Source organism: Alligator sinensis, unplaced genomic scaffold, assembly GCF_000455745.1.
Source record: "Alligator sinensis unplaced genomic scaffold, ASM45574v1 scaffold321_1, whole genome shotgun sequence".
Classification (NCBI taxonomy): domain Eukaryota; kingdom Metazoa; phylum Chordata; order Crocodylia; family Alligatoridae; genus Alligator; species Alligator sinensis.
In genome coordinates this window covers 2,868,918-2,893,171 of record NW_005841969.1, presented here as the reverse complement: position 1 = coordinate 2,893,171, position 24,254 = coordinate 2,868,918, and the positions used below count along the sequence as shown (strand labels likewise).

The window sequence follows — 24,254 nt, the reverse complement described above, 5'->3', positions numbered from 1 at the left end:
TTTGTGTTCATGACAGTTGAAGAGAAGACAGTTTGTGATCTGCTGAATATGGAAACTTTTATCTACTGCTGAATAATGGTTTGCTGCAAAGACTCAGTATTCTCAAGGGCCTAGCAATCTGGTTTCTCAAAGGGCCAGATCCACAAAAGTATTGAGACCACCAGCTGACTCTGATTTCAGTGGTAATTAGGCACCTGAATATTGATGTGGATCTGGGCCTAAATACTTGAAGTTAATGCAGTAGCAAGTACTTGTTAAGTAAATAACTTAGCCTTAAACATCAGGATTAATGTGTTTTGTACACAGAGTAACCAAAAACACAAAAGAGAAGGAAATTGGAGTGATTTACTTTTATATTCTCCTCTGCAAAATAAAGCCTTTTTTGAGTGAGAGGGAGAAGAAATGCATGGTATTTCTGAACATGAGAAATGTTTTGCCTCTTCTGACAGTATCTTAACTTTAATGGAAAAACACCTAGTTCTGTATTAATCAGATCACTGCTTGTGTGAATAAGCCTAATGAGCCTGTTCGTACAAGTTGGTAATAATAAGTATGAATAATTGCAGAATTTGGACCCAAATGATCTAGCCTCCCCCCAAAATTGAGTTTGTCCAAAACAATTCATTATGTGGTTTAGTTTTCATAGCTCTGGCTTGCAGCAACATGGATAATAGGATACTGAATATGAACAAATGCAATTGGCTACAGAACTCTCCTTCATGTAGATACCTTAGCCGTAAGCATCTACCATATTAAAATAGTGTACACAGTTTAATTGTATTGTGTCAGGTGGATCGTATCTGTTAATTATTGAAATATGGAACTTTCACAAATGCTCTTGTAACTCAGTGCTGATAATTCAGTACTGATGAATTACATTTGTCAAAGACTGAGAAATATATAGAACCCAGCCAATTACAGCTGAAAAATATTAGCTGATAATTCATCTTGAAAGAAGACAGGTAGAAGCTTATTTAGGAAAGGCAGAATTCCATAGAGAACTCTCAATTCTTGAATATCATGGAAAACGGACTGTTTCCTAAAGGAAGTAATCTATTGGTAACCTGGTGTCAAGGTGGCAATGAACCCATTTCATATCATCACTCTGTTTGTAATGAGACGTCAATGTTCATATTGTAAATCTAGAGATTCTTCTAATTTAAGTTCCATAGAACTTTAATATCTTTCTTCTGCTTCATTCTGGTAGTAACCATGTTTTCTAGTCTAATTATCAAGTTGAAAGGGTCATAGGCCAAAATATTCCTTTTCCCTGGAATTCTAGCTTTGCCCCTGTTGCTTCAACTGAAAGTGCTTTCTGCATGACCATAAAGAGGCTTTTGAGTAAAAATGTTCTCCTATGCAGACCTATGTGTGGTAGAATCCTCCTTTGGAAGGAGGAAGCCTCTAGTCTGCAAAGTTTGGGAAGCCTATTCCTGTGTGGTCGTGCAATTGCCAGCAGAGTTCTGGACCATCTGTAAAAGCTGAACACTATCAACCATCAGCTGTTCAGACTGTTGTATCTGCCCTCTGAAAGAGCATAGGCCATACATCCAACATTAGTCTTGGATTTTACAGTGTGGTGATACCTGAATGAGCTTTGATCTTGCTTTCTGGTATCAGTGTAGCTGTGGTACAATTGGCAACGTTTTTCTGCCCCAGGCTGGCCCATAATACCTGGCTCCCTGCCTCAGGCTTCAGATCTCTGCTCCTCCCTTCATATCTCAAGTTGCATGTGTCTGCCTGCTCAGCCCCTGAGCAGAGATAGTAGGTGCAAGCAGGAGAAATCAGGGAAGTCTTTGAAGGGAATGGATGGCTCAGTACAACTCCATGCCACCCTGAGCTGGCTTGGACTGTCCTGGGCTGGATCCAGCCTCTTTGCAGGCCTGGTCCATCTGGGGGGTTGTAGGTTACCCACCCCTGCACTAGACCAAATTGAGCTCTGTGCTAGCCAGGCCCTGAATCTGGTCCATTGCAGAAAGAGGGCCGAGTAATCTGTTTGCATCAGTAATGTTGCATTTGGCTGGCTGCAATAACAGGTGTTTTTAAAAATGTTATGTCAGTGCTCATCAGGGTCAGGGAGGAAAAATGTCATTTCAGTATAAGATCTGTTCCTGACCCTTCAAGTGTGGTGTTTTTTTGGGTTTTTTTTGGTAAGCAGGTTCATGTATGTCCAGGTCAAAGGATATTCAATTCTGCCATAAATTGTTGTAATGTCCAAAGCCCAATTCAATACACAGTACTTAGATAAATTCCCCTGGTGTCAATGGGGAGTTTTTGCTGGGTGAAGAGGTCCCTCTAAATCGTTGTCACATTAGTAGTACAGCATATAGTTTGGCCCGAGTGTGCTTTTTCTCTCTCTCAAAAAAAAAAAAAAAAAAAAAAAATGCTTGTCAGGGGGGCACCATAGCACCTTTATTCCTTTTTAATGTGCTTGTGCTGTGGTAACAATCAAGGACAAAATAATGATGTAGAGGTCAGTAGAGCAGTGGATCTGTGGATGAAATTTGGAAAACGAAATTGTAGGTTAAGGCCAGAATGAACCATCCAAATGATCTAATCTGGAAAATCCCCAATAGTTCCATGATACCTCCTCTGAATAGCTTAATGATTGGTAAAACAGTTTCACATCATATGAAAACTAAATACATAGGAATGTAAGGTATAAGATGAACTAGTGATTGGTCTATTCATGTTTTGAATTGGAAACATGGTTGATTTCTAATAATTACTATATCCAACCTTTTGGTTAAAGAACAAAGATAGAACTATTAATGTTCTATTGGAGAATTTATTCTCTGTGTGTGTGTAATTAACCAAATGGTACTTTTTAATTTATTGCCTTGCATACTAGGATTTATATATGAGAATATAGATTTATATTTGAGTTGACAATTAAATATATTAATCAGAATGCTGTTGGTCTTTGCTATTGCACATTGCAACCTTACATAGACCTTTAGTCCAACTTTTTTCTTTATTTTGTTACTGATTAAAACATCAATACTAGCTTTATTGTTTTTATTCATGTCTTGGCAATATGGTATATAAAGTATTAAATCCAGTATGTGCATGTTCCTGTCAGAAATTCGTCAGCGGACTACAGGTCAAAGAAATGTTCCTCCACCTACTCCATCAAGCCCTGAACAAGGATCTCCCAAGGCTTCAGGTGTGCAGGCAACATCTAGTGTGCAAAGGGACACTTCAGCTCCTGGTGGACCCCCAGAAAGAACTGTTGCACCAGCCTTGCAGTCAAATGTGCTACCACGACGTCCTGGATCCCCGACTTCAATGCCTGGAATGGGTAAACAGAGCACTTTAATGTTATTTACAGTTTATATCGTTTTCTCTGGTTACCAATAAAACAGGTCATTTTCAGACAGTATGGAAATGGCATTTCATTTGGAAATAGCAGAGCAGTTATCTGATTAAGCAGGAGTTCCATATTCAATTAGCCATAACTCTTTACAGCTGGCACCTTGTGATACTGAAACCTATTGCCTGAGCTCATTTAACTGTTATGGCTTCTTTGTTTAAATGGCAATAAAACTTTGCAGTATTCTGTAGTCAACAGTATAGCATACCTTTTTATGTTCTTAGTTTAAGAAAGCTCCAGGTTTATATAAATCGGGTACAAAGGAAAACACTTTCAGAATACACTCATGTTTCTCACTAAACCCTGTATGTATTTTTTAACATGCATCTTGACATTTATTTAAATTTTTATTCTAGTAGGAATGTTCAAACAGCCTAGAGTAATGTGTAAAATACTGCATTACTCCAAAAAGTCTTTTCTGTTGGATAGCTGGGGGTTTTATAAGATTCATCCAGGTTCTGTATAAGAGTCTAGTGTGTAAGCGTTTAGCATCTGTTATAGCTTGATATTTTGTAAAACTGATTTTTTTTTAAGCCTCTTCTGCTGATGCTTTTTCAGTTGAACTTTTGGTTAATTTGGGTGCAGTGAAAGTTCATGATTTGTAATTTAATCTGCATTCTATAGAGTGAAACTTTGATCCTCTTTATATTAAAGCCAGGAGAATTCTACTTGTGCTTTTAGGTCCCCAGTGTAAGCTTTTGAAGTGATTTTTTTTTTTTTTAAGTTTTTAGTTTGCATGTTATAATTTAAAAGCATGATAAACAGACATCTTTTGCTATTAGCGGAAGTATAGTCTTGGGAACATGAATTTCAGTACTGTATGTGGTTATACATTACAACAACTTAGTGGAATAAGATCTAAATGCCAGGTAAACTTTAATCTAGGCTGACCTGTGATATTAAGCTCTATGAACTAGTAAGAGAAGTGACTTTCATGGGAAGTCCTACCAAATAAAATGCACAACTTTCTTTTGGAAAATAAAATGTAGAGAGTTTTTTTTCCCCAGAGTCATGGCCACACACTGCATATACAGGCATGTTACTACATTGCTGAGATCCTGGGGTTAAAAAAACCTGCACCTTAAAGTGGAGCGGTGCATGTGGTGGCAGTGTGCACTGCCCAAAACTGGAGCCTGGCCTGCTGAAGCCATACCTTGACTGCTGGCCAGGCTTCCAGCTTCAGGGGTGCTGTGGCTGCAGCTCCCCAAGGCCCCCAGGACTCAAGGTAAGGCTGCTGGGGCCAGCACAGTTGCTGGCCCCAGCCTCCCCTAACCTACCCAGGGTAACCTGCTGCATGCCAGAGGGCGTGTGGCACAATTTCCTTGGGAACAAACATTTGCAGTCATGTGGATGTGGCCACTGATTCCAGAAAGACTCATTCTGTCATACAAAGTTAGACCCCAGACCTTTGCAAAGGGTAGTAGCCAGATTGTTACTTCTTTGCTGTAAGTAGTTCTTCGTATACGTTTCTGTAAATAGTGTTGTTTCCACAAACAGGCCTCAGCAAAATACTACCAACAGCTCACTTGTTGCTTTGGGCATAAGCTACAGTGCTGAGCCAACAGCTATGGTATTGAGAGGGTTAACACAAGACACTATCCTTTAGTTTGCTGAACAGATGCAAGAAGCAGCCATCTTGGCAGCTGCATGCCATGCACATTGTTTCCAGGAGTTCTCTTTTTCCTGCAAAGGAAACAGATGCCCTGCTTAAAACACCCCAGCATCCAATTTGGGGAGGCTGATTTTTGGGGAATGGGTGTGTTAGATATGAGAAAATATGGTATTCTTATACCCTAACCTACTATTAAATGATTATGATGGTGAAACATTATTAGAAGGTTCTGCGTCCAAAAGACAAGTGTTTAATGAGGGCTTTTAGTAAATCCCCATTCATTCTATAAGTGAGTGAAGCCATCCCACAAATAAATGTACAGTTGTGTGCGCCTAGTTAAACACCAGCCTTTAGCAGAGTTTATAAAGTTCAAACTTGGCACTTACACTGCTGGGTTGCTGGAAGAAAATTGGTTAAATGATAGTTAAATAATTGAATAGGAAAAGCATAACAAATTTCCTTAGCAGTATTAAGATGCAAGCACATTGAAATAAATAGTTTGTTTGAATTTGATTCTTTAGCTAGAGAACATTTGAAAAGTGGGTTCACTAGATTTTTTTCAGTTCACAGTTGCCAACTGTTAAATCTACATTTCCTTTTTGTGTAATTTTGCAAGTAATATTTCATGTGCACAGAAATACCAGTATTTCCCTCATTAACTAACATCTTGATTGTGCTTCTTTGTATGGTGCTTGTCTGGTCAGACGGTAATAGAAAATGCTAGAAACGTGATGTGTCATTTGCTGTGGAAGCCATATTTCTTGAATTCCCCATCTTTCAGGCACATAAAATCTCAGCCATAACATTGCACTCTAAACTGTATAAATTCAATAGATACGAGTAAACATTTTTAAATCTAAGCTTATGCATGGCTTACAACAAAATTGAATGGGCTTAATTATCTCTAAAGTAGAGAAGATTAATAATTCATTTTCATTATACTGTATTTTGTAGAGGAGAATCAATTTAACACGTATTACCATGGAGCTCCCATATGTTTGAAAATTAATAACCAGCAGGTAGTTGAGAGTTTGCCAAGCTTTGCAAAAATGACCAGTCTTTCTTCAATGATTGCTTTTGATGTTTATATTAATTACTGGTCTCCATAACAGCATGAGAACTAAGATTCATATTCTTCATTTGAATTATTAGTATGCAGATAATTGAAGATATTCTTATGGAGCCCATGTTCTCATGTTTTCTGTCTTTTTACCTTTTATTACTATGGTTTAGAAATTTAAGGAGCTTTACTATTTAAAGGTTGTATGAAGAGTCTTATGCCACTTTGAACACAGTGTTGAATATGTTGTAAGTGTTAATACTAGAAAAATAGTATTGATGTATGTTTTTTTTGTCTGTTCCAACGCTATACATTCACACCTGTATTGAACGTTGTCCACTCCTTTTAATGGGAACACTTAAGTTTTATTAAGTATTCTTTTTCTAAATGGAAAAAAATGTTTAACCTAAAGCGTCTTATCAGGACAATTCTTCTTCAGAATCTACAAATGTGTAGTTGTAGAACCCAGTAAATGTATCATTTGTTTTAGCTTGCCACTTCTGGCTCTTCCTCCTTTAACTTGGGCATTGCTGTTTGGCAGAATTCTGAAAAGCACCTTTAGGTTTCTCACTTCCTAATTTTTGGAGAGAGAAAGTAGGAAAAATAACATTCCAACTTTGTAAACAGCATAAATTCTTGGGGTGCTGAAAATGATGGATAGAGCACCACCTTTTGTCCTGAGTAAGTTGCATCATATTGGAGCACTCAATTATGTAAGGCAGTGCTTTGATGTATCAGTTGGCTGACAAGAGTGCTGGAAACTTTGCCAAGTTGTCAGTCTTCTCAACAGCAGAGATTTCCAAAAATTGGCAAGATTTAGTCTTATTCTATAAGTAGAAAGGATTCTGCCTTGTATTACTAGTAGTTGGAGCATGGGAGTATTTTCTTCCAATTGTGCCATTGAAACCCAGTATGACCTTGTGGCAGTTACTTGAATTCCTTGTCACTGTTCCCCTCTGTACAATGGGAAGATTGAGAATGGAAGATCCCTTATGGTGCACATGTGTCTTGTGTACAAAACTGGAATCTTTGAAAAAATGTCTCCTTAGGGGGTAAACCTGTGTGAACTCATGTCTCCCTGGCACACGACCATATAAAGAACAGAAGTCAAGACTGCATTTCGGTTTCCTAAAGCTCAGGAGTCCACCTGTTATCCACTGCAGACTTTGTATAGAATCAGTTACTAAATATTAGTTTAGTTTATTGACAAATTTCCCCTTGGTGGACCTTATCTGCATTTTCTTTTAAGATCTTTCCTTTCTGTTAACTAATGCTTGGCACTGAAAAGGCCTTAGCCCTTTTTTACTACTACCCTCTTAATACCATATTTTCTCATATGCAGCACACACCTTTGTCCCCAAAATTAGGGTGCATGTATTAAGCAGAGAAATTGATTTTTCTGACTGAAATGGAAGTACCCTGCTTTGATTCCTGCTCCACTGTGCAGCAGCTGTGGCATTACTACTCAGGCAGCTGAGGGAGCCAGTTCGCTTAATGGCTCATTGCTCTTCACTCCAGAGGTGTTAACATTTATTTCTCCTAACCCTTAAACTTGATTCTAAGAGCAGCCATTGTAACTATCTAATGTATATCAACAGGTAGAACCCATTCATTGCTTCTGGACAGAGGCAGTCAAGCTGTGGAAATGGTGCTGTTATCACAAGAATACTCAGCCTTTCACTCTGCCAGGAGTACTTAGTTTAGTAGATTCAGGTCAGCAGGAGGTACTCAAGGAATGACAAATCATCACCTAAAGGGCTTACTTCCAAGCTTATTTTACAGGTTAGGACCACCTCTGACAGACATCTTTTACCATGACTAGGAGCAACTTGTGCTCCAAAGCAGGTTTTAGCCTGGGAAATCTCAAGGATGACTTTCACATTGCTGGTTTTCAAGATTTTCTCTTTGCTTTTCCTCTGAATTCCCTGGTTTGTGATGTCTTAAAGTTTAAATAGGATGAGACCACAGTGCTTTTTATAGCCAGTTGGGCCAGACAGTATTGGCTTGGGTTTAGTACATGAATCTACACAGCCACTGATCTCTTTCTGTTTTAAAGTTTTAAAGTCATGCATCTGACTAAGCATGAAAGCTCATGACTCTCTGAACGAGTTAGTTTATGAAGTGCCACCCCGCCCTGCCTTCTGCATAACTCCAGACTAACATGGTTAGTTACCTCTCAGTTAATTGTGATCAGGACTCCTCAGACACTTTTGTTCAGCTGAGAGCTGCAAGCCAGTTGCACAAATTGGGATCCACATGGCAAGGATTTGAATGAGAGAACAGTTATTTACCTTGTACCAACTGTGCTGCTTTAAGATTTTTTTCTGTGCGATTTTTTTTTTCCCATAACCTGTTCTTCATCTTTGCTCCTTTCAAATAATTCTTTATTAGATTAATGAATTAGCGAAGGTAACAGAAGGGCAGTCAGAGATGCTTTGCTTGTTGTGCCCTCAGATTAATTAAGGGGTATAAAGACAGGCAGAGCAGTAGATGCTGCTGGCCAAGATTCTGACCTCATTCACATGGGGTGCTGGGTATACCATAAATAGGATCCAAACACAACTTGAAACAGCCATGGTTATTGGTAGGTAAGTAACTGTTCTTCCACTTCATTGCTTGCAAACAGAGAGAAGCCTTTTTCTCGGCTGGTACAAAGAGAAAAAGGCTCTTTAACTAGCCTGTTGATTTTGGTTGCTGCCTTTATTCTGTGTTTAATTCTAGTGCTTATCTTTCTCCAGAAGCCACATTGAAACTAATATTCTTCTGTGTGTCCTATTCTCTTGTGGCTCTTGCTTTCTCCTCATCACTGTAGTACCTGAGTGTTTTCCAGTAATGCTTTAAATAATCTGAGTATCTCATGTGGTTGCCTTCTTCTGTCATCTTCTCCCCAGGAAGGAAATCATGGTGGAAAGCACTATTTTGTATTTATAAATACATGAGTAGTAGAGCAGGCCAGATCAGAAGTGTGCCTGGCTCTTAGAGTGGCAGACCCCACACAGTTTGGGGTATTTCAGTTCCTGTGAGACTTTATCCCACAGGCTAGGACTGACCACCATGGAGTCGCTGTCTCCTACACATAGGAGCTTTACTCTTATTATAGAAAAATCCATATTATCAGAGGAGCAGAGCTGTTGACCATGGTCCTTATGGCTTAATCTGATCTAATGAACATTGTTAATGCATCTCTGAGTATTATTAATACTAAGAAGTAAAAATATATTATAACTTCACATAGGTGGCTGGTGGTTCAGCACTTGCATTGCAACTTTTATTAAATGCTTGTAATTCAGCTTTATTTAAATTAAGGATGAACAGCTGTGGTTTAAACTTCCCCCACATATTACTTAACACTGTTTGTGTCACTCTGTTTTTAAAAGCAGATACGTTTTCAGGCTTTGCTGTGACTTAAAATATTAACTTGACTTAAAATCACTCAAAATATACCAGAAATCAGTAATATTTAATCTGAAGGAAATCTAACTTGATGCATATTACAGGAAGTACTCTGCCGTATAACTAGCATCAGTTGTAGCCTCACTGTAGCTAGCTGGCAGCAGCAAAAGTTAGAGTAAGTCAGAAATCTAAATTTTTTGTTTGTTTTTATTCTAACAATCACGTGATATAAATTGGACATCTATTTATAAAAAGATTACTGGATGGAAAAAGTTATAGTTAGTTAAAATAATCTAACCAGACAGATAAACTTTCCAACTAGAGGGGTGGTTCTGTGATCCATAAAAAAGCAGTGCAAAAGAACGTGACACTTTGTATCTAAAGGTTAGAAAATACAAATTACCAGGTGGTGTTTTGGATTGGAGGCAAACTGCCTTCAAAATATAGGAAACTACTCATGATTTTTATATAGGCAACCAATAGTGGGAGGCAAGTAGGCCCCCCTCTACATATATTACAGGTTTTGTGCAAATAACTGGTCCATTGTGCGATTACCTGAAGACCAGCTGCATGTACAAAGTACTTTAGCACATGATGAAAAGCTCCAACCAGCTATAAAGTTAGACCTCGGAAATGTGTAGTGAATTTTATAGCTGGTTGCTATTGAGCTTTAATTTGGATATCTACCAGGGTCTCCCCTGAAGTTTGGAGCCCTGTCAGCTGATGGGTCTCCTAGCCACAGGGGTGTACCATGCCCAGTTTGAAACCCCCAGGATCTGGGGATTGAGGCTGTGGGAACCGGCCCCCCCAATTGCCCTGAGGTTCACGGCTGCCTTTTTTCCCAGAGCCTGGGGATTACACGCATCGCTGAGCCTGGGAGATTGCAACTGCTGTTATCTCCCCATCCTGGGGGTGCATGAGGTACCCCAGTTGAGGGGGCTTCCAGCCACGGGAACTTGCTTCTTGCCGGTTCAGGGGGAGTCTAGGATCAGGCTGGCATGACAGGAGGCTTGATCATGTGTATTGCATTTTAGATCCCGTTGTGCCTTTACCTGCATGTGTAGAGGGAGCCTAGGAGGCAGCCGGAAATGTCACTATAAAATGCAGTTAAGAGATGTTATAAATCCTTACCACCACGTACATGTAATTTTTTTATATCAAGCTTTTGACCAGAATTTTGTCTATGGGCCATGAGAGAGAGAACAAGGGAACAATATTCCCAGTTTGATTTGTTTTTTGTAAACTTTTTGGATTGTTTGGGTGTGAAATGTAGATTGGCGGGAATCTTTCCTTAGTGTGGCTGAGATCTTCAGTATTAAAGAAAAGAAGATTTTAAGGTCCAAGAGATGCATTTTAAAGTTATCTACAATTTGTGTAGAGATCAGATGCATCCAAAGTCTGGTTCATGGGCAGAAGACTAGTTTATTGGTATTTGTGTGGGAAGATGAAAAGAGGAGCAAAATCTGACAATGGGATTAACTCCTCAGGGAGAGAAATAGAGAGATCTGAAAGTATATACATTGTTCCTCAGTTCTGACTGTTCATGTTTATAGGACTGCTGTGGTTTCAGGAAGGAAACACTTCACGGTTTCAGATGAGGAAGAACAGTTTCAGAAGGTTTCCATTATTAGGGGAGTCTTTCTGAAGCAATAGTTTACATGTCTTCTATTGCAAGTATTAACACACTTCCTATAAATGCTAATGACAGGAAATGTGAAATAAAGCTTAAGGTTTTCATTCTAAAATAGTATGGGGGCAAAATGTACTTGAATTTTTCAAATTTGGCCCTTTAAATTGGTGGGGGAGAGAGTAAGGAGGGGAATGTTCCAAGCAGTCTCTTCCCGTTCTAAGCAATAGGGCTCAGCCTTTATGTTCAGCTTTTAGTAGTTTATTTTCTTACAGCAGCCTTTGCTCTTTATTAAATCCCATGTTCCTTATTTTCCTGCAGTACCTTTCTTAGCAGAAATGCTATTCTGATGTGAAGATTCAATTCATTGTTGATACCAATGTGGTGTTAGGCAGATTCTGTTTTAACAGCTAATTTCTTCCTGTCAATCTTGTGATTTTATTTTATTTTTTAAATCAGTGTTCGGATTATTGATGAACCACATTTGAAGGGCAGAACTTTCAGATAGCGAGAAGCAATGTTTTGAGGCAAGATTCTGTTGTCTAGTAAATACTTGGGTCCTATGGTGCTTTTACACTAATATCCACTTTAAGAGCTCCTATATGCCCACTAAGTGATGTAAAATGGCCTTACTATGACATCTGAATTGGACAAGCTGTTAAGAATGTTGTGTAAACTAGCCAATTACCCATCAAGAATGACTGGCCGAGGGGAGCGGCAGGTGGGGACAGAGTGCTACCACCCACCAACCCTCACCGCCACCACTGCTTCCCAGGAGTGGTGGGGGGAAGCTTGCCTCTGCCATCCCCTTCTGTCCCCCTCTGCCAGTACCGCACGCCACCACTTCCAGCACTGCCGGCCTCCCTTCCCCCCAGCCCTACTCCTCAAAGGTGGCGGAGATGGAGTGCCACTGGCTACACCCCCTTGATTGTTTTACTAACCAGAGCGCTACAGACAGACAGATGGACTAAGCTCTTTATTATATAAGAATGACCCAGAATGGCTCTTCCTGTATGCAGCTTTGTAAGTAACTTTTACTATGAAGCTTATAGAAATGATAAAATCTTTTATTAGTAGATGATGGAAAATAGAAATATGGGATCAGAAGATCAGTTTTGAATAACAGTTTTTTTTCAGGGGATGAACTGTAATTTGGCCATTTTGAGTATAAAATAGTGTCTTTGGCTCTAATACATTTTTACCAGTTTGACATTTTCTGTTATCTTTGCATGAAGCTGCTAGCCTATCTCCAGTAGAACGGTTGCATCATATATAGCCAATATGTAGCTGAAAGTAATTTTTTAAAATTTATGTTTCTTTTGATAGGTCTTCATCCTCCTGGTCCTCCTTTAGCAAGACCTATTCTTCCTCGAGAAAGGGGAGCTTTGGATAGAGTTATTGAGTATTTAGTTGGTGATGGTCCACAGAACAGGTGAAAAAAATGCTAATGATAAGTAAATACATAACAAGTGGGATGTGGGATGTTTCACTGCTCTTTTTACTTGTTCAGGGTTAAAGATATTATAGAATTCTAATTCTTGTTTGCAGCTGGTATTGGGTAACAGCTGTTTTCACTGCAACGTAGCTCATTGCAGTGCATCTTCTGAAATCTGTTTTGTTGAAATGTGTTTTCTGACTATTGGAAGCTTAAATTCTACCTATGAACAGAAGAAGCATTAAAGGGAAACCCTTTATTGAAGTTTGAGTAGGAGAAGGAGCCAAACATCAAGTAAAAACACCCAACTCCCTTTATTTATTTAGCTGGATTGTCTTTTTGTGTTTACCTATTGCCTTCTGAAATTTTCCAATGTACTTGCTTGCTTAAGCCGGATAAGGTAATTATTCCAATGATTAAACTTTTATGCTCCATTCCACATATTGAAATCTATTTCTGTTGAATCTGGTTTGAAGCTGAACTGCTAACTCATGAGGCTTAACTTGCCTCATGGTTGGGTTTTTGTTTAAAAGTCAAATCTTTACTACTTTTTAAACTACAGTTTTAAGAATTAAACTTTTTGGTTTTTGTTAATGTGCAAGTAAAGAGACCCTGTTAAATGGTAAAATTTGCCTATTGCATTTGGTTACTTGTTAGGAATAATTAAATTCCTTAAAAATCAAGACAATAGAATAGCTATGCAATATTTTATATTTGATATAGTCAAATAAATAACTTTATTGCATTTTTTAGGTACGCCCTTATATGTCAGCAGTGTTTCTCTCATAATGGTATGGCTTTGAAGGAGGAATTCGAATACATTGGTAAGAACTAGTGGGCATAGCCTGCACTCTTTTTAAAAAATATATATATATTTTTTGACTGCTTAAAAATTCTTCATAGGAGACTTGCTATTGTTTCATTTGATTCTAGTTGAGTATACCAAACCTTATACTAAGTTTTATGGTAACTTACTACTCTCTAGCTTAGGATGCACTAAGGTTAAAAAAAATATTTATTATAACCTGCAGGCCAAGGATTTTATGTGTATAAAACTACTCAGTAAAAATAAGCCTCTTCCAGTGCATCCTTGAGAATCGCTACTGGCTATGAATGGCTCTCAGAAGGGTTTTATATCAAGAAACTATCTGACATTAAAGTACTCCACTTTACCAGAACTTAAACAAAATCTTGCTTTGGCAAGAAGATCTCAGGGAGGCAACAGAAAAAGAGTGGGAACAAGCCCTGGGGGGGCTGTACGTGAGTTTATGGCTGACAATAACTTAAGACAGACACAGCTCTTTATTGAACGCAGATGTTTTGTTGTGCCTCCTCTCAAGAGCTCCAGTAGGTTTAAAATCTAATGGCTTAGAAATTGTCCCAGGAAGTTCTCTTTTCTCTTCCCCATCTGCCTCTCCCCCTCACCCCACCTCCAATTCTGTATGGATATGTCACATTTCTCTTGATTCTGGGAGGAAGGTACTAAATATAATAATGGAATATATTTAGTATTTCCCACTAACTATAAGAAGTGCATGTTGGAGGTCAGCTTCTACAGACAGTCCAGGGAGTTGAAAACTAACTTTTCTTTGGTCTTTGCAAATGTGTGTGTTAAACTACTGGATTACTGATGATATTTCTCTAAAACAAACCTGGCTTTTGTTTACTAGACTCCAAGCTGAATATTTCATCAAATAATAAATGACATTGCATATGGGAGGGGGGAATGGATATCAATATTGATATCTGTTTTAAGCAAGAAAAATTACTTATTTAGCACTAGTCTTTCTTAAACCTTCCTGACAGACTTCAGTGTGTCATATGATGGCATTATGCAGTAGTGAGTTGCATTATTTTGTAGGTAACTCTGCTCCTACAGCTCAGCAAAGATGTTTACCAGTTAAAGAAGCAGAGCAGAAAGTAAAAGGGTATTAAATGGACAGATATGTGCGCAGATTAAAAAGAGAAAATGGAGTTGTGTGTACCAAGAAGTTCAGGAACGATGCTATCAGCCCTAAAATTGAAAAGTAGACTACTTAGAGTACTCTTGGAAAATAGCTTAATTTACAATTGGTTAACCTAAAAAATTGAAGTTGAGTATTGAAGTTACTTTTTAAAAATATTGAACTGTTTTTCATTTTCTAGAGAATCAAAGATCATATCATAGTCTTGATTAGGAATCAGCTTGCATAGTGAGACTTTTCTGACCTTTATTGCATGTGCTTTTGTAAATGTTTGTGTAGCATTTAGGTGTGCGTACTGTTTTTTCCTGAATCCTGCAAGAAAAACTAGACCCCAGGCTCCACGACTTCCAGACATAAGTTTTGAAAAGAAGCAGCCTGCAGAATTGCAGACTACCTCTGGAACTTTGCATTCTGGAGGGGTAAAAGAACAAGAAAATCAAGAGACTGAAGGTGAGTCTAGTTCTATTAAGCCTGTTGCTTTGTAACATTTATTTCAAATCCTTCCCTCTCCCCCCCTCCCCTACTGTTCTTGTCTTTGTCCTTTTATTTCCTTGAAATGTAAAACCTAGTTTTAGAACCGTTCTCATTTATATGCTATACATAAAGAATTTCTCCTCCTGCATCTTTTAAATATTTGTTTTATAAGAATAAAAACAACTTTATAGTGTGCACATTTGCATTGTTCTTCAGTGTCTGCACTCTTTATCCTGCCCCCCTCTCACATCTGAAAGGTTTTTTGGTTGGAGGAGCATTCGTTCTATCCTGTACTTCACAATTGTTTACATTGTAACCTTGACTTGAAAGTATGGTTTAATGAAATTATTGGCTCCCATCTTATTGATGAAGAGTAAACTGAACTGATGCACTTTGTGCAGAGTTTAAGGCAGTGTTGTATCCCTAAGTAGTTAGGTTTCAATGTTTTTTCAACAGGTCATTTGGTTTAGGTGTGTTGAAATTCCTGCCTTTGTTCCTTAAGTTAGTTTTGCTGTTTTCCCCAGGGCAGGAAAATCTAGTAAAACTCCCTTGTTTAAAATCAGAGGGTTCAAAGACAAATTGTCAATTTTAATTTAACAAAGTTCCTTTTGAGAAGTTTTATAGTCTGCAAATACAGTAAGCATCTGGTGTTCAGCCAACATGAAGATGCAGTGTATTTGGTACAGATTAGAACATAGTAGTAAATTCAAACCAAAGAATCTTCATTTAGACTAGATTTTGAAAACTTACTAGATTGAACTAGTGTGTTAAACCAGGAACATGTGGGGTTGGAGAGCTGTGGAGCACTTCTTGTCACTAAGTGCTTACTCAAAGAGGTTGAAAATGCAGTTGACTACAGGAAATTGTTCTAGTAGTCTGTCAAATAAAACTCCCTTCCTGTTGTAATCTTTAATGTTTGGTACAAAATGGCATCAACTTTCACTTGGTATGTGCTATGAGAGCCAGGTGATCATCTTTGCGGGGCAGAACACAGAGGACATTAATAGCACTTAGTGATGTATTAAGACATTTACTGGCACAGGCTGAAACTATATCAATCAGTGCCTAATTGCTTGACTCATACCATGAGTTCTTTTAAAAAATACAATAGGTTAGAATACAGTATGCATGGGGATCTCATTACTAAGGTCTCCTTCTACATGAATCACTTGAAACCCTGGCTGGCTTGAAGACTGTGTCCCATTGAGCATGCTCTAACTGCAAGTACCTCTGGAACAGTTCAGCAATCTCTTTTGTTTGTGGTAAGTGAATAAACTGTACAGCAGTTCTGTCACTGCTTGCAGCCCTTTATACAGGACTCCCTTCTTCTGTCATAGTCCTTGCTGTTTAATCAGCTGAGCCGAGAAGCTTCAGCCTCAGTCTCCAAATGCATCTAAGGAAATACTGGGTGCAGTGAAATCAAAGAACTCGGATCCAGTTCAGTCCAAAAGGGTGTCTATAGGTTCTTGTTGTAACTTATACTGGGGATAGTTAATACTTACTCTGCCAAGCAGCACAGTCCCTACAATGTAGTAGGGATTTTTAATTTCAGTTTGGTAGAATTTCACATCCTGCTCATGCTAATCCAAGAGAAATACTTTCTACCTATTTGAAACTATTCAGCTTCCCTCTCTGTCATAAGGATGAACCTCACCCTATATGCTTTGAAGGAAGAGATCTTGTCAAGGAACTCTGGAATGGGGAAGGGAAACTTCCATCTCCTTCCCACTCCAGTTCTGAACCTGTGTGCCTTTTGTGGATCCTAGGAAAGCTCATCAGTGCCACAGTACTGCCTAGTTCTGGAATGCCCATGCTGAGGATGTCCAGGAAGCACAGGAACAAATGGATCTCACTGTAGGCTCTGTGCCATCTAGTGTCATCTGCTGTTACCAGAGTGTCCTGTAGCGCTAAAATAATTTATGGCTCTGAGGAACTTGACAGTTCTGTTGTAACAAACATCTCTGCTGCTGTTCCTGCTTCAGACTGTATTAGCTAGAAACCCATATGTTCTCTTGTGAACTTGAAGGTTCTTTCTAGCATTGTCCATTTATAAACAGGTCGTACTGGCCAGGTTCCTGTTTATCAGCTCTGCATGCCTCTTTTGCCCAGCCTTCAAGTTTTGCCTCCTAAATGGGAGGATTCTCTGAATCCATTCACCATGATGGAGTTGCCAGTCCCTAATCTGCTATCCTTATCATCTATGAATGTGGCTGTTGCTCATTTGAGGTGTGGAAGACTAGAACAACTTCAGAAGAGAAGGCATCATGCTTTGGAAGTGTTGGTTGTAGCCATGTTGGTCTAAGGACATAGGCAGACGAGGTTCTTTGGGTAAATGTGAAATTTTTATTAGACCAACTATATTTATTTAAACCATGCCTTAAATTTATTTAGTTGGTCTAATAAAAGATATCACACTTAGTCAAAGAACCTTGTCTGCCTAGGGCATCATGCAACACTCAGATGGTGCAAATTGCTAGAGGCAGTTGAGGAGTCCAGGGACAGGTAAGGTGAGGCCATCGTGAATTCAACAAGACTTGTCTGAAAAGTATCAGCCACCCCTATCCCAGCTTCACAAAGCTGCCAGTCTTCTGGAAGGGCCTTGATTTCCCCCCCTCCCCCCCCCTTCTACATCCTTACCTCTCATGATTGCTGTCTGAGAAAGCAAAAATAGGTCTGAGGGACTCTTTAAGACAAAGAGCCATGAAGAATGGACTTAGTAGAGAAGGCTTCTTGGCCTTTAAAGGTAAGATCAAGTATAGTTCCTATGCCAGCTTGCTGTCTTGAGTTTCCAACTACTAAGCCTTGTTGGCCAGTTATAACATCCATGATTACAAGCGCCCAGTATCCATCTCCGAGACATTATTGTTACGCTCCAAAAATACATTGTAGCTGTACTTACTGAGGGTATTTGGATCATCTTTAGTCAAAACATTTGGTCTTTGGAAGGTAAAACATGGTGAAAGAATAGGTTAGGGACTACTTAGAAAAGCTGGGTGTATACAAATCCATGGGGCTGGCTGTAATGTACCAAGGGTTGTTCCTGTCTTCCTTCTGGCACAAGAACCATGCATGCAGAATACCCAAGAAACAAATATTTCTGATATTTATTTTAGACATTTAGAAGGGGGTATCTTACCAGGGTTGTAGGTTGTAGCCGTGTTGGTCTAAGGACATAGGCAGACAAGGTTCTTTGGGTGAATCTGATATCTTTTATTAGACCAACTTAAATAGTTGGGGGGGAAAAAATGTTTTTTGACAAGCTTTTGGGTTTAAAAACCCTTCACATTTTAGTGCAGTGTTTTGCTGAGTCTGCTGTAGTAGAGAGAAAATATTAGCTTCTTTTAAGGTTTGCCTTTTGTCATCTCCCTAAATAATTCTGTGCTATACTAAAACCAATAAAATAATGATGTATTTTGTCCCAGGCAAAGGAGAGAGACTAGAGGTTGTAAAATCATTTCAGCCAATAGAAGTATTAGCTGCAAAAACAATTAGAGGGTTAGGTCTGTGCCCTCTACTCCAGAATGAATCTATGGTAGGAAATGCATGCATCTCCTTTTACTTTTCATTCCATCCAGGAAGAGCATGCACCAACTGCTGAAACTTCCTTAGCCTGACGAAGGGTTTTTGAACCCGAAAGCTTGCTTAATAACTTTTTTCCAACTATTTGGGTTGGTCTAATAAAAGATATCAAATTCACCGAAGGAACCTTGTCTGCATCTCCTTAGGCTTTTACTGTTAGTCAGTGCCCCCAGGCTTGCAGGTCCTGACATCTGACTTTTTGTAGCAGAACCTTGCAGAGTCCCTTTAAATAAAGATTACTTAATTAAACTGTGATCTGTAGTTCTGAAGATTTCATAATTTAATAGAGATTTCACACAGCTTCCCAAAATGTGCACTTTGACACCCTCTCTTTAAATGACACATGGAGTTTATGGTGTGACATAATGATGTCAGACATGATCTATAAAACTGAAATCTACTGTTGCACATTTAAAATGGTTATTTTGCTTTGTGTGCAACTAGACAAAAGCTTTAAATAATACTGCCCTTTTCTCATATCACCAGCTGTCTCTTGGTGAGTAAAGTGTACACATCTAACTGAGAAGTTTGTCAACTTTTTTGGTATGACCACCTTTTGAATGAAATGCTGTTTAGACTGTATAAAGTTCAGCACAATGCATAAAGCTTCTGTATACAGTATCTTGTAGCTTTCATGCAAGTCTTGAACTTCTTGTCCCATTGTTGGGTCTGTTAGTCGTACAGAATTGACATATGAGTGTGGCTAGTTATATTAAGTAAACATATTTCACTTTTTTTTATAAGAACATAAGAATAGATGCTTACTGGCTCAGACTACAGGCCCATCTAGCCCAGTGCCTTATCTCTCTGTGACAGAGAATAGATGCTAAAGAGAAGGGTGAACAGGGCATGTCCAGAATTTTTCAACCTGTTTCTCTCCCATTGCAGCTGGAAGAACAAACTTTCAGAATGTTTAATCATATAAGGACTTTTCCTTTAGTAGTTAAGAAAAAGTAGCTGGTAACCTAATGCAATCCAGAAATTATGCATAGTTAGGACCCTTGGATTTCTTCTGTCGGTGACAGATACTCTGGGTAATTACAGATGGCTGGATACCATCCTTGCTGTACAACTACTACAAAAGTCTATTGCTCTTATTTCAGAATGTCAGGGCAAAAGACGATAGGTATGTGTTTGCTGTGCTTTGCCCCTACCTTTCCCTTTAAAAAAACAAAACGAAAAACACAACTAAAGGTGGATCAATCTCCTGTTCTTAAATGTGTTTTTATTGCTAGCAGTGCTATAGGTATCACCATTTCTTTAAAAAGAATTAAAGCTGCACATTAGGTCTACTTTAGTGGATTTCTTTTGCACTTGGTAGATGCTTATAAAATTTTTATGAACTCCCTTACAACAGATCTATACCTCTACTTAGTCAACCTGTGAAATCCATAATATTGTGATCTCATTGGTTACTGTGGGAGACGGTCTCTAGCCAAAGGTCAGCTAGTTGAAGAAGGCTCTGTTTACACTTGCTTTTTTGCTAAGGACTAAACAAGAATGTTAAGAAGTGCATGGCTGTTGGAATCGGGGGTTTAAGGTTGCTATAACATGGCTATTTCAATATTCTAAATCCGCTTCACGTAGTGTACTAGATATATTTTTATGCCCTTTAATCACCATATTTATTCCATTCCAAGACGGAGATTTTATCCCCATTCAGCCTGGGGAAAACAAAGCCTTCTCTTAGACTTGAGTATGAGACTACTCCAGTAGGAGCTGTGGGAAGTGGCTTGGCCAGGAACAGTGGTAGCAGCATGTAGGTTCCTTCTTCCAGTGCCTGCTTTCTGCCTAGCTCCTCTCTCCTGCCCCCTCAACTCCCACCTGTCTCCCCAACTGATGGGAGGAGGTGTAGGAACCAGCATGCCACTGCCCCCTGCTGGGGCAGGTGTGGGGGGAGCCCCACAGCCACTCATGTCTGCTGCTGCTGGAAGTAGCTGTGCATTGAGCCCAACTCAGCCAGGGACAACAGCAGCATGCAGGTTTTCCATCCAGTGCCTGCTCCATGAATACATTTTCCATTCATGGAATCTAATCATTGGGGACTGTCTTAAATTCAGAGTTTTCTTGGACTCGAGTAAATATGGTAAATCAAGAGCTAATTACTAATTCTCTTGAGAAATGAGCAGATTTAAATATGTAAATTTTAGCATTTTTGTCATCTTACAAAAATTAGCTTTTAATTTATTCCTCTTTAATTGCAACTATTACAGTCAGTTAAATTATTTATTTTTAGATATGTTAATTTTATAATTAAATCATAATGTGAAATCAATTAGAATGTTACAGTAGAGCTTTTAACACCAGATATAACTTTATTGTAGGAAAAATGCACCATTTATTAAAGTTGCTTTTTATGAAGCCCTGTTTTCAATTGTCAGATTAAGTGTTTAAACTTTAACTGTTAGGGCTGAAATCTATGTGCTGTGTCTGCCTTTGGCTGACTTTTTCTGAAATGTTTCAATTAGCCTGTTTCAGCAGCTTTTAAAACCAAGGTAAGATGAGAGTTGTATTGTTTTTTTAATTAAAAAACAATATAAGCACACAACAAACGCCACATACTGGCAAGCTTTCCTTTTAAAGAACTAGTATCTCCATGCTTTGGCAGAAGGATGATGGTTTGGTAGAAGTCTGCTGTTCCTGTGACAGTCCTCCCAAATTTAGTCATTTTGAGTTCTCCGTTTTTAACGTATTCCCTCAGTTTTAGAATCTAGAATCTCAGATTTTGTTCTTGCTCAATGTGTTGCTGATCTTCTCAGTTCTTGTCCAGCTCCTGGTGCTGATCACTACACACACGTTTCCTGCCTAGCAAGTAAGTATGTTCCATTGTTTTATGTGACCAGACTGTGTACGTGCCATCCCACAGAGCAACCAGTGTTCAGACAGTAGCAAAACCAGAATTTTCCTTGTTAGCTGCTGCTGCAGGCAAGGGTCATGCTGAGCAGTGAAAACAAAACAAGAGTCTTTTCTTTCCCCTGTGCCCTTGCTTACCCCATTGCTGTTGCTCAGGCAGCATTCAGAAGGATGTTAACTCAAATGCAGAAAGGACAGGAGCTGGATGAGGGGCAGGGAAAGAGTAAATTGAGATGAGGAGTAATGAGATCATGCAAGGAATGGGGTGGGAAGATGGCAACATCCAGACAATGAGAGGAGGATTGGGAGCTCAGGGGAGACGTTTGGTGGGCACTTAACCTGTTTATCGGTGGAAAGACAATAAGGCTATATAAGGAGTTAGAGGAAGACTGGGGACTTGGAACAGGTTGAGGAGTTAATAGAATAGGTGAAAAATATCTATTCAGTCTTCCTTAGAGGGCAGGGGGACAACTGGTATCAGTAGGCAAAGACATCAGGCCGAGGGGCCTGGACAGGGTACTGGGGACAGAAGAATAGATTGGTGTGGGTTGAGTAACAAATTGCCTGGGGATGACAGGAAATTGGACAAGTAGGACAGATATGAGGAGCTAGGTTAACAGACTGGATTAAGAAGCCTGCAAGGTGGAGACTGGGATTAGGTAAGCAAGGAGAAATGAGTCCAAAGAGGTCAAACCTACAGAAAAGACATTTAAATTGCTAGTTCAACAAGGACAAGTGCAGAGTGCTGCATGTAGGGTATAAAAATATCCAGCACATCTACTGCCTGGGGAATGACCCTCTCAGCAGCACAAAAGTGGAAAGGGATCTCGGAGTCATAGTGGACTCCAAGATGAACATGAGTCGTCAGTGTGACAAAATCCTCAGTAAAGCTAACCGTACATTATCATGCATTAACAGATGTGTGACAAGTAGAACCAAGGAAGCAATACTTCCTCTCTATGCGGCATTGGTCAGACTGCAGTTGGAGTACTGCGTCCAGTTTTGGGCACCGTACTTTAAGAAGTATCATAGTGCTTAGGGTCGGAAGGGACCTAAACCAATCATCAGGTCCGACCCCCTGCCCTGGGCAGGAATGGGTGCCGGGGTCATACCCCCCCAGCCAAATATCTGTCCAGCCTCCTCTTGAAGACCCCGAAGGTAGGAGAGAGTACCACCTCACTTGGGAGTCCATTCCAGAGCCTGGCAGTCCTGTAATGTAATGTCTCCTGATGTCCAGCCTGAACCTTCTCTCTAACAGTTTGTGGCCATTATTCCTAGTAACCCTGGGTGGTGCCTGGGCCTCCCCCAATTCTTGCTGGTCCCCTCTGGTGAGTTTGTAAACGGCCACAAGATTCCCTCTCAGCCTTCTCTTGTGGAGGCTGAATAGGTTCAGGCCCTTTAGCCTTTCTTCGTAGGGCCTGTCCTTCTGCTCCTGGACCATATGAGTGGCCTTCCTCTGGACCCTCTCAATGCTAGCCAAATCCCTCTTGAAGTGTGGTGCCCAGAACTGGATGCAGTACTCCAACTGTGGCCTGACCAGTGCCGCATAGAGGGGAAGGATCACCTCCCGGGACCTGCTTGTGATGCATTTGTAGATGCACGACAAGGCGCAGTTAGCCTTACTGACTGCTTCCTTGCATTGGCAGCTCATGTTCATCCTGGAGTCAACAATGACTCCAAGACCCCTTTCTGCCACCGTGTTGACAAGAAGGGTATTTCCCAGCCTATAGGTGTGTTGCTGGTTCCTTCTCCCTAGATGCAGTACCTTGCATTTGTCCATATTGAATTCCAACCTATTTTCACCTGCCCGCCTCTGTAATTTGTCTGGATCTAGCTTGATTCAGTCCCTCTCCTCCAGCATGCCCACCTTGCCCCGCAATTTGGTGTCATCAGTAAATTTGGACAGCGTGCATTCCACACCCACGTCCAGATCGCGGATAAAGATGTTGAACAGTATAGGCCCCAGGACCGAGCCCTGGGGGTCTCCGCTGCCAGGCAAAATCTGGCCAGGTGCTGGGGTATTGGAAACTGGCTATTGTGGTCCCAATATTCAATGAAGAGAGGAAGGAGGACCCAAGTAACTATAGGCCTGTAAGCCTCACCTCGGTGCTCGGGAAGATCTTGGAGAGAATCATCAAGGAGCACATCTGTGCGGGGGTCTGCAGGGGAGGTCATGCTCAGGGGCAATCAGCATAGGTTCATCAAAGGCAGGTCCTGCCTGACCAACCTGATTGCCTTTTATGACCAAGTAACTAAATCCTTGGATGATGGTGTTGCCATGGACGTAGTCTTTCTAGACTTTAAGAAAGCCTTTGACACTGTCTCTCACCCCATTCTGATCAATAAATTAAGCGACTGTGGCATTGATGCCTACACAGTTGGATGGGTAAAAACTTGGCTGATGGGGCGCACCCAGAGAGTAGTGGTGGACGGGTTGTACTCAACCTGGCGAGATGTGAGCAGTGGGGTACCCCCGGGCTTGGTCCTCGGGCCTGCACTGTTTAACATCATCATCAGCGACTTGGATGAGGGGGTGGAAAGCACACTGTCCAAGTTTGCTGATGACACTAAGATGTGGGGTGAGGTGGACACACTTGAAGGGAGAGAGAGGCTGCAACTAGATTTAGACAGACTACAAAAGTGGGCAGACGAGAATAGGATGGGGTTCAATGTAGACAAATGCAGGGTGCTGCACCTTGGGAGAAGGAATCCACAGCATACATATAGGCTGGGGAGTTCCCTTGAAAGCACAGAGGTGGAAAGGGATCTCAGAGTCATTATTGACTCCAAGATGAACACGAGCCACCAATGCCAGACCGCAGCCAGCAAGGCCAGCCATACCTTGTCATGCATCCAAAGGTGCATCTCAAGTCGGTCCAGAGAG

The 24,254-nt window shown here is 40.2% G+C and overlaps 1 protein-coding gene across 9 annotated transcripts in view; it reads left to right on the top strand.

Annotated features, from left to right (window-relative positions):
- LNPK (lunapark, ER junction formation factor) overlaps positions 1-24,254 on the top strand; it is a 65,334-nt gene that overhangs the window by 38,252 nt on the left and 2,828 nt on the right. For all 9 annotated transcript variants that reach the window (XM_025200517.1, XM_014518608.2, XM_025200516.1 and 6 more), the window contains exons 9-12: positions 3,083-3,301; positions 12,392-12,497; positions 13,254-13,324; positions 14,744-14,914. In XM_025200517.1, coding sequence (XP_025056302.1) covers positions 3,083-3,301; positions 12,392-12,497; positions 13,254-13,324; positions 14,744-14,914 — 567 coding nt within the window. The remainder of the gene's footprint in view (positions 1-3,082; positions 3,302-12,391; positions 12,498-13,253; positions 13,325-14,743; positions 14,915-24,254) is intronic.